Source organism: Lutra lutra, chromosome 11, assembly GCF_902655055.1.
Source record: "Lutra lutra chromosome 11, mLutLut1.2, whole genome shotgun sequence".
Lineage (NCBI taxonomy): Eukaryota > Metazoa > Chordata > Mammalia > Carnivora > Mustelidae > Lutra > Lutra lutra.
The window spans coordinates 86,045,509-86,061,778 of record NC_062288.1 but is presented as its reverse complement, the minus strand read 5'-3'; the positions used below and the strand labels follow the sequence as shown (position 1 = coordinate 86,061,778).

Below are 16,270 nucleotides of genomic sequence, written 5' to 3'. Positions count from 1 at the left end.
TCCTAGAGATTCAGTTTTAGCCTGGTTTCTAACACAAAAGAAAGTTTCAGAAATCATTGCCAATATATTTGCTGTAACATAAGCACTAGGGCTGCCATGCCAACTTTAAGGACTTTTATTTTCTGCTTTCTAGGTTTCTGTATCCTATGTAGAGTTTTTATGCTACCAGCCCAGATGTGGTCTTTGAACTTCAATGTATCAGGTTAAACCATTCTATCAGTATGTCGGCCTGTAGTAAGAGTGAATGATAATCGTATAAAAATAAATTTCCAAAAATAAATAAATAAATAAATTTCACCGTGCTAGAAATACCTGGCAAAGACAGGAAAGCATTAGATTATTACTATTACATTAGCCAGTTTCAAACAATTTTTGGCCATTTTTATGGATCAGTAAAATTCTAGGAATTTGTATCCAGGCATTTTGCCGAACTTATCAGTGCTACCTAATTCCTTAAAAAATATCTTGAGTTAAAAAAAAAATTGCTAGTAGAGCATTTCTCCAAGTAATTTACAACAAAATAACTTCAGCTGTGACCACAGTGTTTTTAAGGTTGCTCAGTAAACTTCCCCAGAATGATCAAGCTAGTGTTTCAATTCGTTCTGACTTAGCGGTCCTCAGATGCATATTCTTTCTCACTTATCAGTCCTCTGAAATTGGGATACATCTTGAAATTGCTGTGGATGAGGCAACCTGAGGCCCAGCTGTCCCAGGCTGCACATCTGTGAACACCGCTGCTCTCTCTAGGAGCATGACTGCAACCCCTTGCCTTTTCAATCAACAAACCATTTGAGAAAGGAATGTTGAGTCTTGGTTGCAGTTAGATAATCTCCGCAGTGATCTTTCTGGTAAGATCAATAAACACCAGCATCAAACTTGTTGCAGCTTGGAAAAAAGTCTAGGGACAATAGCGGAGCGTTCTTTAAAGCCATGCAGGCAGCTTTAAAGCCATCCCAGGACTCCTGGGATCGAGCCCCAAATGGGGCTTCCTCCTCTCTCTCTGCCTGCCTCTGCCTACTTGTGATCTCCATCTGTCAAATATAAATAAATAAATAAATAAATAAATAAATAAATAAAGCTAGGCAGCACTCGTGCTCTTGATGGCAAAGAGGACGATATTACATGAAATGTCACAGACGATGATGACTTTGCAACAAGAAGTTATTCAGAGGCACTGGGCTGTGGAAGTGAAGAAGTTTTAGGAGTATCAGTTTATTTCACTTTCCTTTTTTGATACTATATAAAATGCAATACAATTAAAACCTATGTCTAAATAAGCTTGAAAGAGCTCTTTCAATAAGCATAAAATAAAAATTCTAAGTGATCAGCACTGTGCTAGAGTCTGTCAATGTTTTTTCAGTCTTCATGGTACACAAATAATGGTGCATCTTGTAAGTGATAATGTCATGAACCTGATGACAGAGAGGTTTGTTTTTCCAACTTCTATCTTCTATTCCAAAACCACAGCTTATGCCTTTGTTACTTCATACCAATGTCACTGTCAACTAACTGGTTTTACAAAGTTAAAAATCACTTAAAAACAAACTCAGCTGGTCTGCCTACCATTCTCTCTTCCCCCAATTCACCCTATATGCCTCTGCCATTTATAAAATATCTAAGCCCCGGGGTGCCTGGCTGGCTCAGTCAGTAGAGCATGTGACACTTGATCTCGGGGTCTTGAGTTCAAGCCCTATACTGGGTGAAGAGATTAGTTTATTTTTTTTTTTAAGATTTTATTTATTTATTTGACAGAGAGAGAAATCAGAAGTAGGCAGAGCAGCAAGCAGAGAGAGAGAGGGGGAAGCAGGGTCCCCACTGAGCAGAGAGTCCAATGCAGGGCTCGATCCCAGGACCCTGGGCTCATGACCTGAGTTGAAGGCAGAGGCTTAACCCGCTGAGCCACCCAGGTACCCCTGCTATTTTTTAAAATTTTAATTCCAGTATAGTTAACACAGTGTTCTATTAGTTTCAGGTGTAATAGTTAACGTACAGTGTTCTATTAGTTTCAGGTGTACAACATAGTGATTCAGCAATTCTCTATATTACTCAGGGCTCAACATGATAAATAATTCTCTTTAATCCCTTCACCTATTTCACTTTTTCTCCACCCATCCCCCTCTGGTGACCACCAGTTTGTTATCTATAGTTAAGAGTCTGTTTTTTGGTTTGTCTTTTTTTTGTTCGTTTTCTTTTCATTTGTATTTTCTTGTTCATTTGTTTTCTTAAGTTCCACATATGAGTAAATCATATTGTATTTTTTACTTTACTATTTTTTAAAATATGCTTCCACATTTTCTGTAACTTGAAGACATTTTGAAAAACCTATATAAAAAACTTAATGACTTAGAACAAGAAATCACAACCAATTCCAGAGTCCACTCATCTACTGGGAAAGTAAAATTGAAGACTGAAACATGATTTCAAAGAAGGTGGTGACAATGCCAGAGCTACATCTTGCCTCTGTGCCTGTGACTAATTTCTGTACCTGCAGAACTGGTTAGTCATAGCCAGCATATCCCCATCTAAATGCTACGGATTATTGACTCCGAGGAAAGAGCTCCACCTCCAGAAACTCCTGAAGTTCTTCTGGAAAAGGATGGAAATTCTCTCTCTGTTCCTCAACAAAATATTTCTAGGCCTATTCGTACCAACTCTATAGAAGACGGCTATGGCAATAAGCCAAGAACATGCCCTTGGGGCACAGGAACTTAAAAAAATCTACTATTTGCCAATGCTTTTCATGCCAGCTCTCTATAAACACACATAGGGGATGATAATAAATTTTAATTTCTACTGCTCCTCAGTGAGGTGGGTATTATCCTTATTTTGCACATGAGGACAAATTATATGTCAGATATTAATATAATATATAATATATATAATATAATATAATATAATATAATATAATATAATATAATATAATATATTAATTATATGTGCCCACTCTAGTTAATACCCACCCACGGGCAAAACTGAATTCGCTTGTCTAAATGTTAACAATGCTGCCTTTTAGGTGGGAGCCACACCTTCACTAAGAAGGATATTCAAAAGGGCCAAAACACCCAATGGAGTTGTTCCGGAGGTCCTTTAACTTTTTATTTTATTTTGTTTTGTTTTGTTTTAAAAAGCTGAGGCTCAAGGAAACAAAGGTTTTATTTTTTAAAAATTTTTAAAAGATTTTATTTGTTTATTTTACAGAGAGAGAGAGAGAGAGAGAGATCACAAGTAGGCAGAGAGGCAGAGAGAGAGGGGGAAGCAGGCTCCTCGCTGAGCAAAGAGCCCGATGCGGGGATCGATCCCAGGACCCTGAGATTGTGACCTGAACTGAAGGCAGAGGCTTAACCCACTGAGCCACCCAGGTGCCCCGAAACAAAGCTTTAAACTGCAAAGAGAGATGCCTGGGTGGCTCCTTCGGTCAAGCGGCTGCCTCTGGCTCAGGTCTTGGTCCCAGGGTCCTGGGATCGAGGCCTCCATCAGGCTCCTTGCAGTGGGAAGTCTGCTTCTCCCATTGCCTGCAGCTCCCTCTGCTTGTGCTTTCTCTCTCTCTCTGACAAATAAATAAAATCTTTAAAAAGCAAACAAACAAAACCTTCAGAGAATATTAGATCTGAGAAGCTAGGTCCCAAGCAACTTAAAGAAACCTTGAGTTTCTAAATAAGGGAATCTCATTATACATTCAAGTCAAAGGCCCCTTCTGAGAGTTCAGCTAGTTTTAAGTTACTTCCCTACCTCACATTACAAATACATACATGGCATACGTGATCTCTGAACCCAGTAGTTCCTCCAGCCAACCAGCCATCAAACAAATACTATCCATCTCCTCTATGCTAGCCACTGTGCTAAGAAGAGCTGGGACAAAACGGAAAGCAAATGTATCCATCACAGTGTCCCATTACTGTGCATATTTCAATCTAGCAGAGAAGACAAACACAAAAATTATCACAAAAATGAAAGTATAATTAGAAACTGGGACAAGCACTATAAAGAATGACACAAGCTAACTTCACAGTTCTTTACATCTCAAGGTCTCAATTGAGATCCAATGCAGGATCATAGCTTAGAAGCCAAATCTGCATGGCTGAGTGCTGCCAGACGTTTAAGATGCTTTATTCAGGCAACAAACGCTACTCAGCAACTAAGCACCCGTGGCAGGGGCAATGTGTGGTACTGGGAGCATGATGGAGAACAAAGTAGATACAGTCCCTCCCGTCTCAGAGCTTACAATCTAGCTGGGGATAGAAGTTAATCAAATAATCATACAAATAAAAGCACATCAGTAGTAAGTATGCACAGCACTGTGGAGAAGCGGAAGGTAGCTCCATTTGTTTCCTTTTAGAAGAGAAAGCAAGGACTAAGAAAAAGAAATTAAATTTGAAACCCCATATTTAATACCTTGGACAAACCTATGGGAGATGTAATATTCCATCACCTTGAACCCAAATCTTGACAGCGGCTCTACTATTCAGAAGTTGGTGAGGGGGGTGGGCGGGAGGGGGGGTGCCTGGGTGGCTCAGTGGGTTAAAGCCTCTGCCTTCGGCTCAGGTCATGGTCCCAGGGTCTAGGATCAAGCCCCACATCGGGCTCTCTGCTCCACAGGGAGCCTGCTTCCTCCTCTCTCTCTCTCTGCCTGCCTCTCTGCCTACTCGTGATCTCTCTGTCAAATAAATAAATAAAATCTTTTAAAAAAAAAGAAGTTGGGGAATCTCGAGCCAATCACTTAACCTCTTTGAGCTTGTATTCTCTTCCAAAATGCAAATAATTGTAATATGCCTACATCTCAAGGTTATTGGTAGAATTATTGAGAATATGTTTACTTCTAAGTTTTATAAATCTGCTTTATTACACAAATGTTAGTTACAACAATCTTCTCCATTCAACAATTCCATAAACATGTATAAAATGCAGATTTACTTTTATTTTATTATTATTATTTTTAAAAGATTTTATTTATTTATTTGACAGACAGAGATCACAAGTAGGCAGAGAGGCAGGCAGAGAGAGAGAGGAAGCAGGCTCCCCGCGGAGCAGAGAGCCCGATGCGGGGCTTGATCCCAGGACCCTGGGATCATGACCTGAGCCGAAGGCAGAGGCTTTAACCCACTGAGCCACCCAGGCGCCTCCAGATTTACTTTTAAAGCAGGCCCAAACTCTATGTATGGTTCTGTAAGTTGCTTTGTTCACTTAATCATCATCTCCACATGAAAAAGTTAATAGAAAGACTTATGTCATCATACTTAAAGGCAGTGTAGCAGGCCTATCTCTGCACAAGTCATCAATTTATCTACTAATCCCTTATCTTTGAACATTTAGGTTATTCTCAATTTTTAAAAAAATACTATAAAGAATACAGTGACTGATATACTTGTACATACATCTTTGCTCATGTGACCGATTATTTTCTTAGGATAAAATTTCAAAAGGAAGTTGAGTTAAGAAGTATACATCTGGGGCACATTTTATACCAGTTGCCAATCTGCCCTCTAGAAAATTACACCAATTTAAACTGCCTGTTTCACATGCCAACACTGCAAGTTGTACATCTTTTTCATGTTTGCCAACCCAAACAGTGTAAAGTAGCTTTCTGTTTTAATTCCCATTTCTTTGAAAATTTTGTTTGACATTTGTACTTCCTCCTTCTATTTATGTCTTCTCTTTTGTCTTTGGGTGTTTGAAAATTATGAATTTATATGAAAAAACTTAAATATACAGAAAGATGTAGAGAACGGTAAAATAAATCCTTCTACCCTCACCACCCAGATACAATAATTGTCAACATTTTGGCATAATTACTTTATCTGCCATCTGTACACACACACACACACACACACACACACACACACACACCCACACACACACACGATATTCTCTGGGCTAACCACTTAAAGTATATTTTATTTTATTATTATTTTTAAAAGATTTTACTTATTTAGTTGAAAGAGAGAAAAAGCATGAGCTGGTGCAGGTGGCAGGGGGTACATGCAGAGGGAGAGGGAGAGGCAGACTCCTTGTGGATCAGGAAGCCTGACTCCAGGCTTCATCCCAGGATCCTGAGATTGGAGGGAGATACTTAACTGACTGAGCCATCCAGGCATCCCCACTTAAAGTATATTTCAGACACTGCAACACTTCTAAATACTTCAGCATGCATCTTGGAAAAATAAGGGCATTCTCATACATAACTATAGTACAATGATCACATCCTACAAAAATATCAGAATTCCTTAGTATCACCTAATATCTAATCCATATTCAAACATATCTTTGGATCTGTGTTATTCATCTGTTCATAATTTTATTAATTTTTGAAAGCTCTTTATAAAGAACATTAATCATTAATTTGCTACTTACTGTGTGATCCTGAACAAAATACTTAAGCTCTCAACCCTCAATTCCTACAACTGTAAAGCACAAATAATAACATACATATCATAGGGTTATTTTGATGATTAAGTAAAAAATCATAAAGTGCTTAGCAGAAAACAAGTACATTTAAAATACTCAATAAATTGCAATTGCTGTTACTAATTTGAAAACATTTTTTCCATTTGTTGTGAGTCATTAGTTTTGTTTACAGTGCCTTGCTATACACTCCAGTTGTGGACAAGAAAGTAATATGGGCAAAACACAGTATGGAAAAATAAATGGAGCCCTAAAATACAAGAAAAAATTCAGCATTAACTATTAAAAGGACTAGTAATGTTTCCAATCCTCTTTCAACAAACTCTTAAAATAACAATCTTGAATCTGAAATCTATTATTTCAAAGATAAACAGCCCTACTGAATTTTAATTTTTCTAGAGTTTCTCAGCAGACTATAGCTATAAAAGCAAAAAGGAAGATGACAGTTATTGGCAGGAGGACAAAATACAAGTACCAGTTTTAAAATTATTAAATGAGATTATACAAAGTGCTTATAACTACACTGAGAACATAGAAAGCACTCAATAAATGTCAGCCATCTAAATCATCTCCTTAACTGTTATTAACAAGATTATATGCAATACATCGCATACTGATTATGATAAACAATGGGCTCCAATTACTTAATATGACTCTGAATATTAGTATATCTTAAGATTATATTCTGTATCTTGAAAGTTAACAGAGTTACCCAAAGTATCAGAGCAGTGTCCCCTTTGGGGGATATACTTTTTCAGTTTTGAACATGTTTATTCTACTGAGGTTTAGATATGCTTTAGTTATTTTATTTTCTTACTGAACTATCCACTTAGTTGAGGTTCTTAATTTATAAAAACAGAATTAATGCACAGCATTTCCTTACAAGTTTCAATCTTTCCTTATCTGTGACTATAACTCATCTAATTTCTAAGACTATATATTTGCTTTCTTCTCCCTTTTCCTCAACTAGCATGCTAGAAGTTTTCTTTTTTATTGGACTTTTCATAGTATCATTTCTTGAACGTAACAATTCTACTTTTTCTGCTCATAAACTCCTTAATTTTTTCCACGTTTACTTACTCTATTTTTTCTTAGACTCATCTTATTCCCTTTCCAGCTTCTTGAATTAGATGTTTATTTCTTTTCCATCTTTCTTGTATATAAAAAAACATTAAGGCAATGAATATTCCTTTGAGAACCAGCTCAAACTGAAACCTTTAAGTTTTGCTTTTATATTATCTAAACAGTCTACAAATTAAGAAGTATTTTTAAATTTCTATTCAGCTGAATACTTTTTCCTGTCTATCTTTTGATATTAAGCTCAAAATGTTCCGTATCATGGTGAAAAATATGGCTATTACTGGGTATTTACTCAAAGAAAATGAAAACACTAATTCGAAAAGATATATGTACCCTTCAAGTTCGTTGCAGCATTATTTACAATAGCCAAGATATGGAAGCAACCCAAGTGTCCATCATACATGGATGGATAAAGAGGTGGTGTGTGTATATATGTACATACATAATAGAATATTATAATATTGGAATATATATAATGGAATATTACTAAGCCATAAAAAAGAATGAAATCTTGCCTTTTGCAACAACATAGATGTATGTAAAGGGTAAAACGATAAGTGAAATAAGTCAGTCAGAGAAAGACAAATATGGTATGGTTTCACTCATATGTGGAATTTAAGAAACAAAACAGATGGATAAACAAAGGAAAAACAGACAAAAAAACTAGACTCGTTAATACAGAGAACAAACTGTTGGCTACCAGAAGCATAGGGGGAGGGGAGAAGTGACTGAAATAGATAAATGGGGTTAAGAGTACACTTAATCTTGATGAGCACTGAGAAATGTACAGAATTGTCAAATCACTGAATTACATACTTGAAACTAATAAAACACAGCATGTTAATTATGTTTCAATTTTTAAAAAGATTTGTAGTTCTAGCTGAAAAACAAAATTGAAGTAGTTCCCTGGACCAAAAAAAAAAAAAAACCCCAACCATATGGCCTGTATAATTTCTGCATTTTACAATTTATTAAGATCTTCATTGGGGCCTAATAATATATTTGGTCAAGTCTTATAACCCATTCATGTAATTTTTCAAATATAGCATATTCTCTCCTTATACAGTATCAATGCTAGCATACAGCTTTTATATTAGCCTTATTCTTTTATTCAGATCCCTATATTCTTATTGTTTTCTTCCTTAATCTGATAAAGATATTAAAGCCTCCTGCCATTGTCATGCTTTATTTTTTCTTATATTTGTAATTTTTTTTATCTACACACTTTGCTTTAATGTTTGAGGCATAAAAGGTGCATTATAAATTTATACTGTTTATCAGTATCAAATTACCTCCGGTTCTCAGTTAATACTTGTTTAAGGATTTGGCTTTGTCTGATATTAATGCTATGATCCATGATTTATTTTTTGTAGGTATTTGTCTGACACACCTTTGCCTATTATTTTACTTTTAACATTTTTAACAGCTTTATTGAGATTATAACTCACATATCCTACATTAGTTTCCAATGGCTGCCACAATGATCATTAACTTGGTGGCTTAAACCAACAGAAACTCATTCTCTTAGTTTCACTGGGCTAAAATCAAGGTATTTGGCAAGGCTGGTCCTTCTGGAGGCTTTAGGAGAGAGTCTATTTCCTTGCCTCATCTAGCTGCTTCTAACCTGTATTCTTTGGCTCCTGACCCTTTCCCCCCTTCCCTGCATCCAACCTTTTACTCCTACCAATGTATCTTCTACTTCTTTATCAATCTCCCTTTGTCTTCCTCTGATAAAGACAATGTAGTTAGACGTAGGCTATACCCAGATAACCCAGGGTAATCGACCCATCTCAAGATTGTTAACCTAATCACCACAAAGTTCTTTTTGCCATACAAGGTAACACACAAAGATCCTAGGTATTCAGATCTGGATATCCTTGGGTCATTATTCAGCCTATCAGACTATACAATTCATCATTTAAAGTGTACAATTAAAAAAAAATAAAGTGTACAATTCAACCTTCTTAAGTATATATGTAGGGTTGTGCAAGCATCATCATAATCTAATTTTAGAGCATTTTTATCCCCCTAAAATAAACTCTGCACTCACTGGCTGTCACTTTTCATTCCTCTCTCCCACCTTTCCAATCTGGCAATGACTAATCTACTCCATAGATCTGCCATCGTGGACACTGCATATAAATGGAATCATACAACATGTGGTCTTTTGTGATTGGGCTCTTTCACCTATCAAAATGTTTTCAAGGTTTATCCATGCTGTATTTTTTTTTTTGAAGATTTATTTATCTGAGAGAAAGAGAAAAAATGAGCAGTGGAGAGGGTGGGCCGGGGGAGAGAGAGAGAAAGAGACACTCCCTGCTGAGCAGGGAGCTGGATGCAGGACTCGATCCCAGGACCTGGAGATCATGACCTGAATGAGGTCAGACACGTAACTGACCAAGTTAACCAGGTGCCCCACATGTTGTAGTTTTTTAAAATCAGTATTTCACTCCCTCTTACTGACGAATAATATTCCATTGTAGATAATATATTTTATTTATCCACACATCAGTTGATGAGCATTTGGGCTGTTTTCACTTTGTGGCTATTAAGAATAATGCTGCTAAGAACATGTGTGTAAGTTTTATGTATAAGTTTTGCTGCTATGGACATTGTGTATATAAAGCTTTGTTTTCAGTTCTTTTGAGTAAACCTAGGAGTAGAATTGCTGGGTCATGTAGTGACTCTACTTTTAAGATTTTAAGAAACTGCCAAACTGTTTCTTTTTTTTTTTTTTTTAAGGTATAATTTATTTATTTGACAGAGAGAAACACAGCAAGAGAGGGAACACAAGCAGCGGGAGTGGGAGAGGGAGAAGCAGGCTTCCCGCTGAGCAGGGAGCCCGATGTGGGACTCAATCATGACCAGAGCCGAAGGCAGACGCTTAATGACTGAGCCACCCAGGCGCCCTGCCAAACTGTTTTCTGAAGCAACTGCATCATTTACTTTCCCAATAGCAATGCACGGAAGGTTCTAATTTCTACATATACTCAACAACACTTATTGTTGTCTACTTTTTTTATTATAATCATCCTAGTAAGTATGTAGTAGTGTCTCATTCTGGTTTTGATTTTCATTTCCCTAATACTAATAACTATTTATCATTACTGCTCGTGTGCTTGCTGACCATTCCTCTATCTTCTTTGGAGAAGTATCTATTCAGATTCTTTGTCATTTTTAAAAAACTTGGAAGTATAGCTGAACACAACTTACATTAGTTTCAGGTGTTACAACATCGTGATTGATAACTCAATACATTCTGCTACGTTCACAAGTACAGCTATTGTCATGATACAATGCTATTGTGATAACACCGAGTATATTCTCTGCTGTACTTTTCATCTCCATGACTTATTCATTCCATAATTGGAAGCCTGTACCTCCCACTCCCCTTTACCTCTGTTTGCTGATCCCCCACCATCCCACTCTGGGAATTGCCAATTGGGAATTCCCAATTGCCAATTCTCTGTATTTTAAGAGCCTGTTTCCGCTTTGTTTTTTTATTTTTTTATTTTTTAAAGATTTTATTTATTTATTTGACAGAGAGAAATCACAAGTAAGCAGAGAGGCAGGCAGAGAGAGAGGAGGAAGCAGGCTCCCTGCTGAGCAGAAAGCCCGATGCGGGGCTCGAACCCAGGACCTGGGATCATGACCCACTTAACCCACTGAGCCACCCAGGCGCCCCCGGCTTTGTTTTTTTAGATTTAACATGTAAGTGAAATCATATGATACTTGTCTCTGCCTGATTTATGTCACTTAGCACAATACCCTCTAGGTCCATCTATGTTGTCACAAATGGCAAGATTTCAGTTTTTTATGGCTGAGTAACATTACCTCTTCTTTATCCACTCTCTATGGATAGACATATGTGTTACTTCCATATCTTGGCAACTATAAATAATGCTGCAGTAAACATAGGGGTACATGTATCTTTTTGAATTAGTGTTTTCATGTTCTTCTGTAAATATCCAGTAGTGGAATTACTGAACTGTATGGCATTTCTATTTTTAATTTTTTAAGCAACAACCTCCATACTGTTTTCCATAGTGGCTACACTGCTACCAACAGTACACAGGTGTTCTGTTTTCTCCCCATTACCACCAACACTTGTTAGTTTTTTTTTAAAGATTTTATTTATTTTTGGGAGAGAGAGAATGCATGCACAAGTGAGGGGAGGAACAGAGGGGGAGAGGGTGGGAGGGAGAAAGCAGACTCCATGCTGAGCACAGAGCCCAAAGTGGGGCTTGATCTCATGATCCTGAGATCATGCATGACCTAAGCCGAAACCAAGAGTCCGATGGTTAATCAACTGAGCCACCCAGGTGCCCTTCTTGTCTTTTTGACACTAGGCATTTCGACAGGTGAGAGGTGATATCTCATTATGGTTTTGATTTGCCTTTCCCTAATGATGAGTGAGACTGAGCATCTTCTCATACGTCTGATGGCCATCTGTAGGTTTTAAGTCCTCTGCCCATTTTTTAATTGGATTGTTTGGGTTTTTTCCTGTTGAGCTTGTAACTTCTTTATGTATTTTGGATATTAACTCCTTAAAAGATACATCATCTGCAAATATCTTGTCACATTCAGTAGATCGCCTTTTTCTTATGTTGGTGACTTCCTTTGCTGTCCAAAAGCTTTTTATTTTTGTGTAGTCCTAATAATTTATTTTTGCTTTTGTTTCCCTTGCCTGAGGAGACACATCCATACATAGGTTGCTGAGGCCAATGTATTAAGAGATTATTGCCTATATTTTCTTCTAAGAGTTTTACGGTTTCAGGTCTCACATTTAGGTCTTTAATTCATTTTTAACTTATTTTTGTGTATGGCATAAGAAAGTGGTCCAGTTTTCCCAACACCATTTTTTGAAGAGACTAGCCTTCCCCCATTGTACATTCTTGCCTCCATAGTCATTGATTAATTGACCATATAAGGGTGGGTTTATTTTTGGGCTTTCTATTATATTCTGTTGATCTCTGTGCCTATTTTTGTGCCAGTACTATACCGTTTGATTAAAACTATGTAAATCTGGGATTGTGATACCTCCAGCTGTTTTCTTCTTTCTCAAGATTGCTTTGGATATTTGAGGTCTTTTATGAATCTTGGGATTATTTGTTCTACTTCTGTGAAAATGCTATTGATATTTCGATTGGGATTGCATTGAATCTGTAGATTGCTTTGGGTATATGGACATTTTAGTGATATTAATTCTTCCAATCCATGAGCATACAATATCTTTCCATTTGTGTTGTCATCAATTTCTTTCATCGCTGTTGTGTATTTTTTTCAGAATACAGGTCTTTCACCACCTCAGTCAGGTTTATTCCTAAGTATTTTATTTTTTTTGTGTGCAATTATAAGCGGAAGTATTTTCTTAATTCCTCTTTCTGCTACTTCATTATTTTTATATAAATTCTACTTAGTTAACATACAGTGCATTATTGGTTTCGGAAGTAGAATTAATTCATTGTTAATGTATAAAAATGCAACAGATTTCTGTATATAAATTTTGTATCCTGCAACTTTACTGAATTCATTTATCCGTTCTAACAGATTTATGATAGAGTCTTCAGGGTGTTCTAAGTATAGTAGGATGTCATCTTCAAATAATGACAGAATCTTCACCATTTTTAAATTGGGCTTAGGGTGTCTGGGTGGCTCAACCAGTTAAGTGAAACTCTTGACTTTGGCTTGGGCTGTGATCACAGGGTTGTGAGATCCAGCCCTGCGACAGGCTCCACACGACTTGTGGCGCCTGCCTGAGATTCTCTAACCTCCCTCTGCCCCTCCCTGCTGCTGTGCATGCATACTACATAAATAACTAAAGAGGGCTGTCTTTTTATTTTTAGTTCTACAAGATCTTTACATGGATTCAAGTTATTTGTCAGATGTATGATTTACAAATATTTTCACCCATTCTGTGAACTGTCCTTTCACTTTTTTTTTAAAGATTTTTTATTTATTAATTTGACAGAGAGAGATCACAAGTAGGCAGAGAGGCAGGCAGAGAGAGAGAGGAGGAAGCAGACTCCCCACTGAGCAAAGAGCCCGATGTGGGGCTTGATCCCAGGGTCCTGAGATCATGATCTGAGCCAAAGGCAGAGGCTTTAACCCACTGAGCCACCCAGGCCCCCTCCTTTCACTTTCTTAATGGTATCATTTGCAGCTACTTTGAACATCTGTGAATCACTGTGTGTATGACACATAAATTAAATACAGTTGGGTTTTGGTTTGGATTATTGTTGTTCCACTCTGAAAGAAAATCTTTGTCTTTCTCAAAGGGAGTTAATCCATTTATATTTATGATCTACATATTGGTTTCACTTATATTATTTTGTTCTATACTTTGTGTTTTCTTTTTTAAATCTTTTATATAGACTTGTTTTTTTTTCCTCTTTAATGTTTTAGGGGAAACATTCTGCTTCTAATTCTACTGGTATTTATTCTTTAGCCTATGTGTATGAAATGTCAGTCAATGAAAAAATATCTACTGCTTTTTTTTCTGTCTAGTTTACCATATGACTGTTTGTTTCATAGAGTCTATATCTTTTTATAACATATGGAAGACTCCAACGTTTCTCAAACTTTCCTTTTGTTTCTTGGGTTTTTTAAAAAAAGATTTTGTTTTAAGTAATACACAAGAGTCACATGTTCCACCGGCTGAGCCAGCCACGCACGTCTCCTTTTAGAGAGTAATTTTCGGAGATATTTTCTGAGTATTCTAGATGAGTCCTTTTCACAAATCATATTACTATTAGTAGTAGTAAAATTATTTTAAATATTTGATACTGAAAAAAAGAAGACATGCCCAGATTTCATGTTGGTGAACATCATGACACTAAGGACAGCTTGTCAGGCACCATTTTGAACTAGAAATCTTCTACCATATTCTTCTAAGGGAAGGTCCTAATATGCACCCCAAGTCTAGGGCCTCAGGAATTTTTGGTAAAACTCAAAACGAGCGGCGCCTGGGTGGCTCAGTGGGTTAAGCTGCTGCCTTTGGCTCAGGTCATGATCTCACGGTCCTGGGATCGAGTCCCACATCGGGCTCTCAGCTCAGTGGGGAGCCCGCTTCCCTCTCTCTCTCTCTCTGCCTGCCTCTCCGTCTACTTGTGATCTCTCTCTGTCAAATAAATAAATAAAATCTTTAAAAAAAAACAAACTCAAAACGAAATCCAAAAATGTTGAAAAAGAACCACAACATTTGCATGTGAAAAAAAAAAACCAGCAAAACCAACAAAATTTCAATTGCTTACTAATCAGTTCTAAACTCCTGAAATGTCTACATTCGATAAGGAAGAAATCCAATAAATGTCCCTTCAGCTAATAAACTTTATCCCAATAAAAATAAAATGCAATTTAAATCTGGACAGACCATTATTCTACTAACGATTCAAAGTTATTCAAAGCCAGAGAAAAAGTAGTTCACTTAGTGTAAGTATGCAAAGATAAAATACTACCTTTAGAAACTTAGCTACAGATAGTAAGGTGATCAAAATATTCAACTGTATTTCAAAATTGAAGCAGAGTGTCAAATAAATTCTTCAAAGAAATGCAAGAGATTTTAAATATGCAACTCAAATATCAGAAATCAGTAAAATGGTTCCTGAGGTTTGCCTCATGAAATTTACATCTTAGAATTATCTCCCATTTTGTTTCTGACATAAATCAGTAATTTTCTTATAAAATCCTTGGGGCACCTGGGTGACTCAGTGGGGTGAAGTGTCTGTCGTTGGCTCAGGTCATGATCCTGGAGTCCTGGGACCAAGCCCCACATCCAGCTCCCTACTGAGCAGGGGGTCTGCTTCTGTCTCTGCCCCTTACCCTGCTCATGTTCTCTCTCTCTCACTCTGTCTCTCTAAATAAATAACTAAATAACTAAAGAACTTTAAATTAAAAAACAAAAAACAAAAAACACCAAAAAATCCTGTGGTGTTCATTTCTTAACAAACATAACACCATCTTTACCCGCCTTGGGCTGACAGATATAAGGCATCTCTCAGATGGCGTATCTGAGAGCGTAGACTATCTTGCTACAGTAAGTACAAATAGAAATAATCGTTTTTATTTTGATCTATACACAGTGGTTTGAAAACCAGTCCCACTCCCACCCGCGGACAAGAGGAGGATAGAAGTAACAGCTATAGTACTAGACAGAGGATCAAAAGAACAAACAACCCACAGAAAGCAAGAGTGAGTCTCTGAGAACACAGCTGAGTTTTCTTACCACATTCTCCAAAGGTGCTGCACCGAACACTTTAAAGACAGGGTTGGGTTTAGAGGGGGAGATACAGAGGACAATAGCTTGCTGTCCCACTCGAGTAGTATATTCATCTAATGTGGCTCGAAGTTTCCTGAATTAGACAATGAAAAGAGAATAAAAATGGTTAAGGAAGAGAGAAATTAGAATGACACAGAAAATTTACTTTGACTTGAGACAATTTACTCTGATCAGATGCATCGTTGTTGTTGTTGTTGTTTTACCCGAAATGTGAACAGGGGAGTGTGAGTTTGAATATCCTGTTCAGCAGAAAAATGTGCATACCTTTGTCCTAAAGACCAATGACTAGCTCACTGATGGAAGGGTTGGCTGTAAGTCTGCTTCAGGACACAGCCATGACACAATGTTGAACAGGGAGAGTATAATTCTTCCTGATCCTAGCAACGCTAAAGGGGTTTTCTCTTACTGCAACTTATAATAACAAAAAAGATTACTGCTGAGACATTTTCTTGTAGACATTATCATGTTATCTCCATTCTTAATAAAGGGGCCTAAATTATCTGCTTCTAATTT

General features: G+C 37.0%; 1 protein-coding gene across 5 annotated transcripts in view; it reads right to left on the bottom strand.

Moving 5' to 3' along the window:
* NRF1 (nuclear respiratory factor 1) overlaps positions 1 to 16,270 on the bottom strand; it is a 145,791-nt gene that overhangs the window by 66,437 nt on the left and 63,084 nt on the right. For all 5 annotated transcript variants that reach the window (XR_007121419.1, XM_047694490.1, XM_047694488.1 and 2 more), the window contains exon 4: positions 15,704 to 15,830. Coding sequence is in view for 4 of the 5 variants with exons in the window: in XM_047694490.1 (XP_047550446.1) it covers positions 15,704 to 15,830 (127 nt within the window). In the remaining variant the exon portion in view is untranslated. The remainder of the gene's footprint in view (positions 1 to 15,703; positions 15,831 to 16,270) is intronic.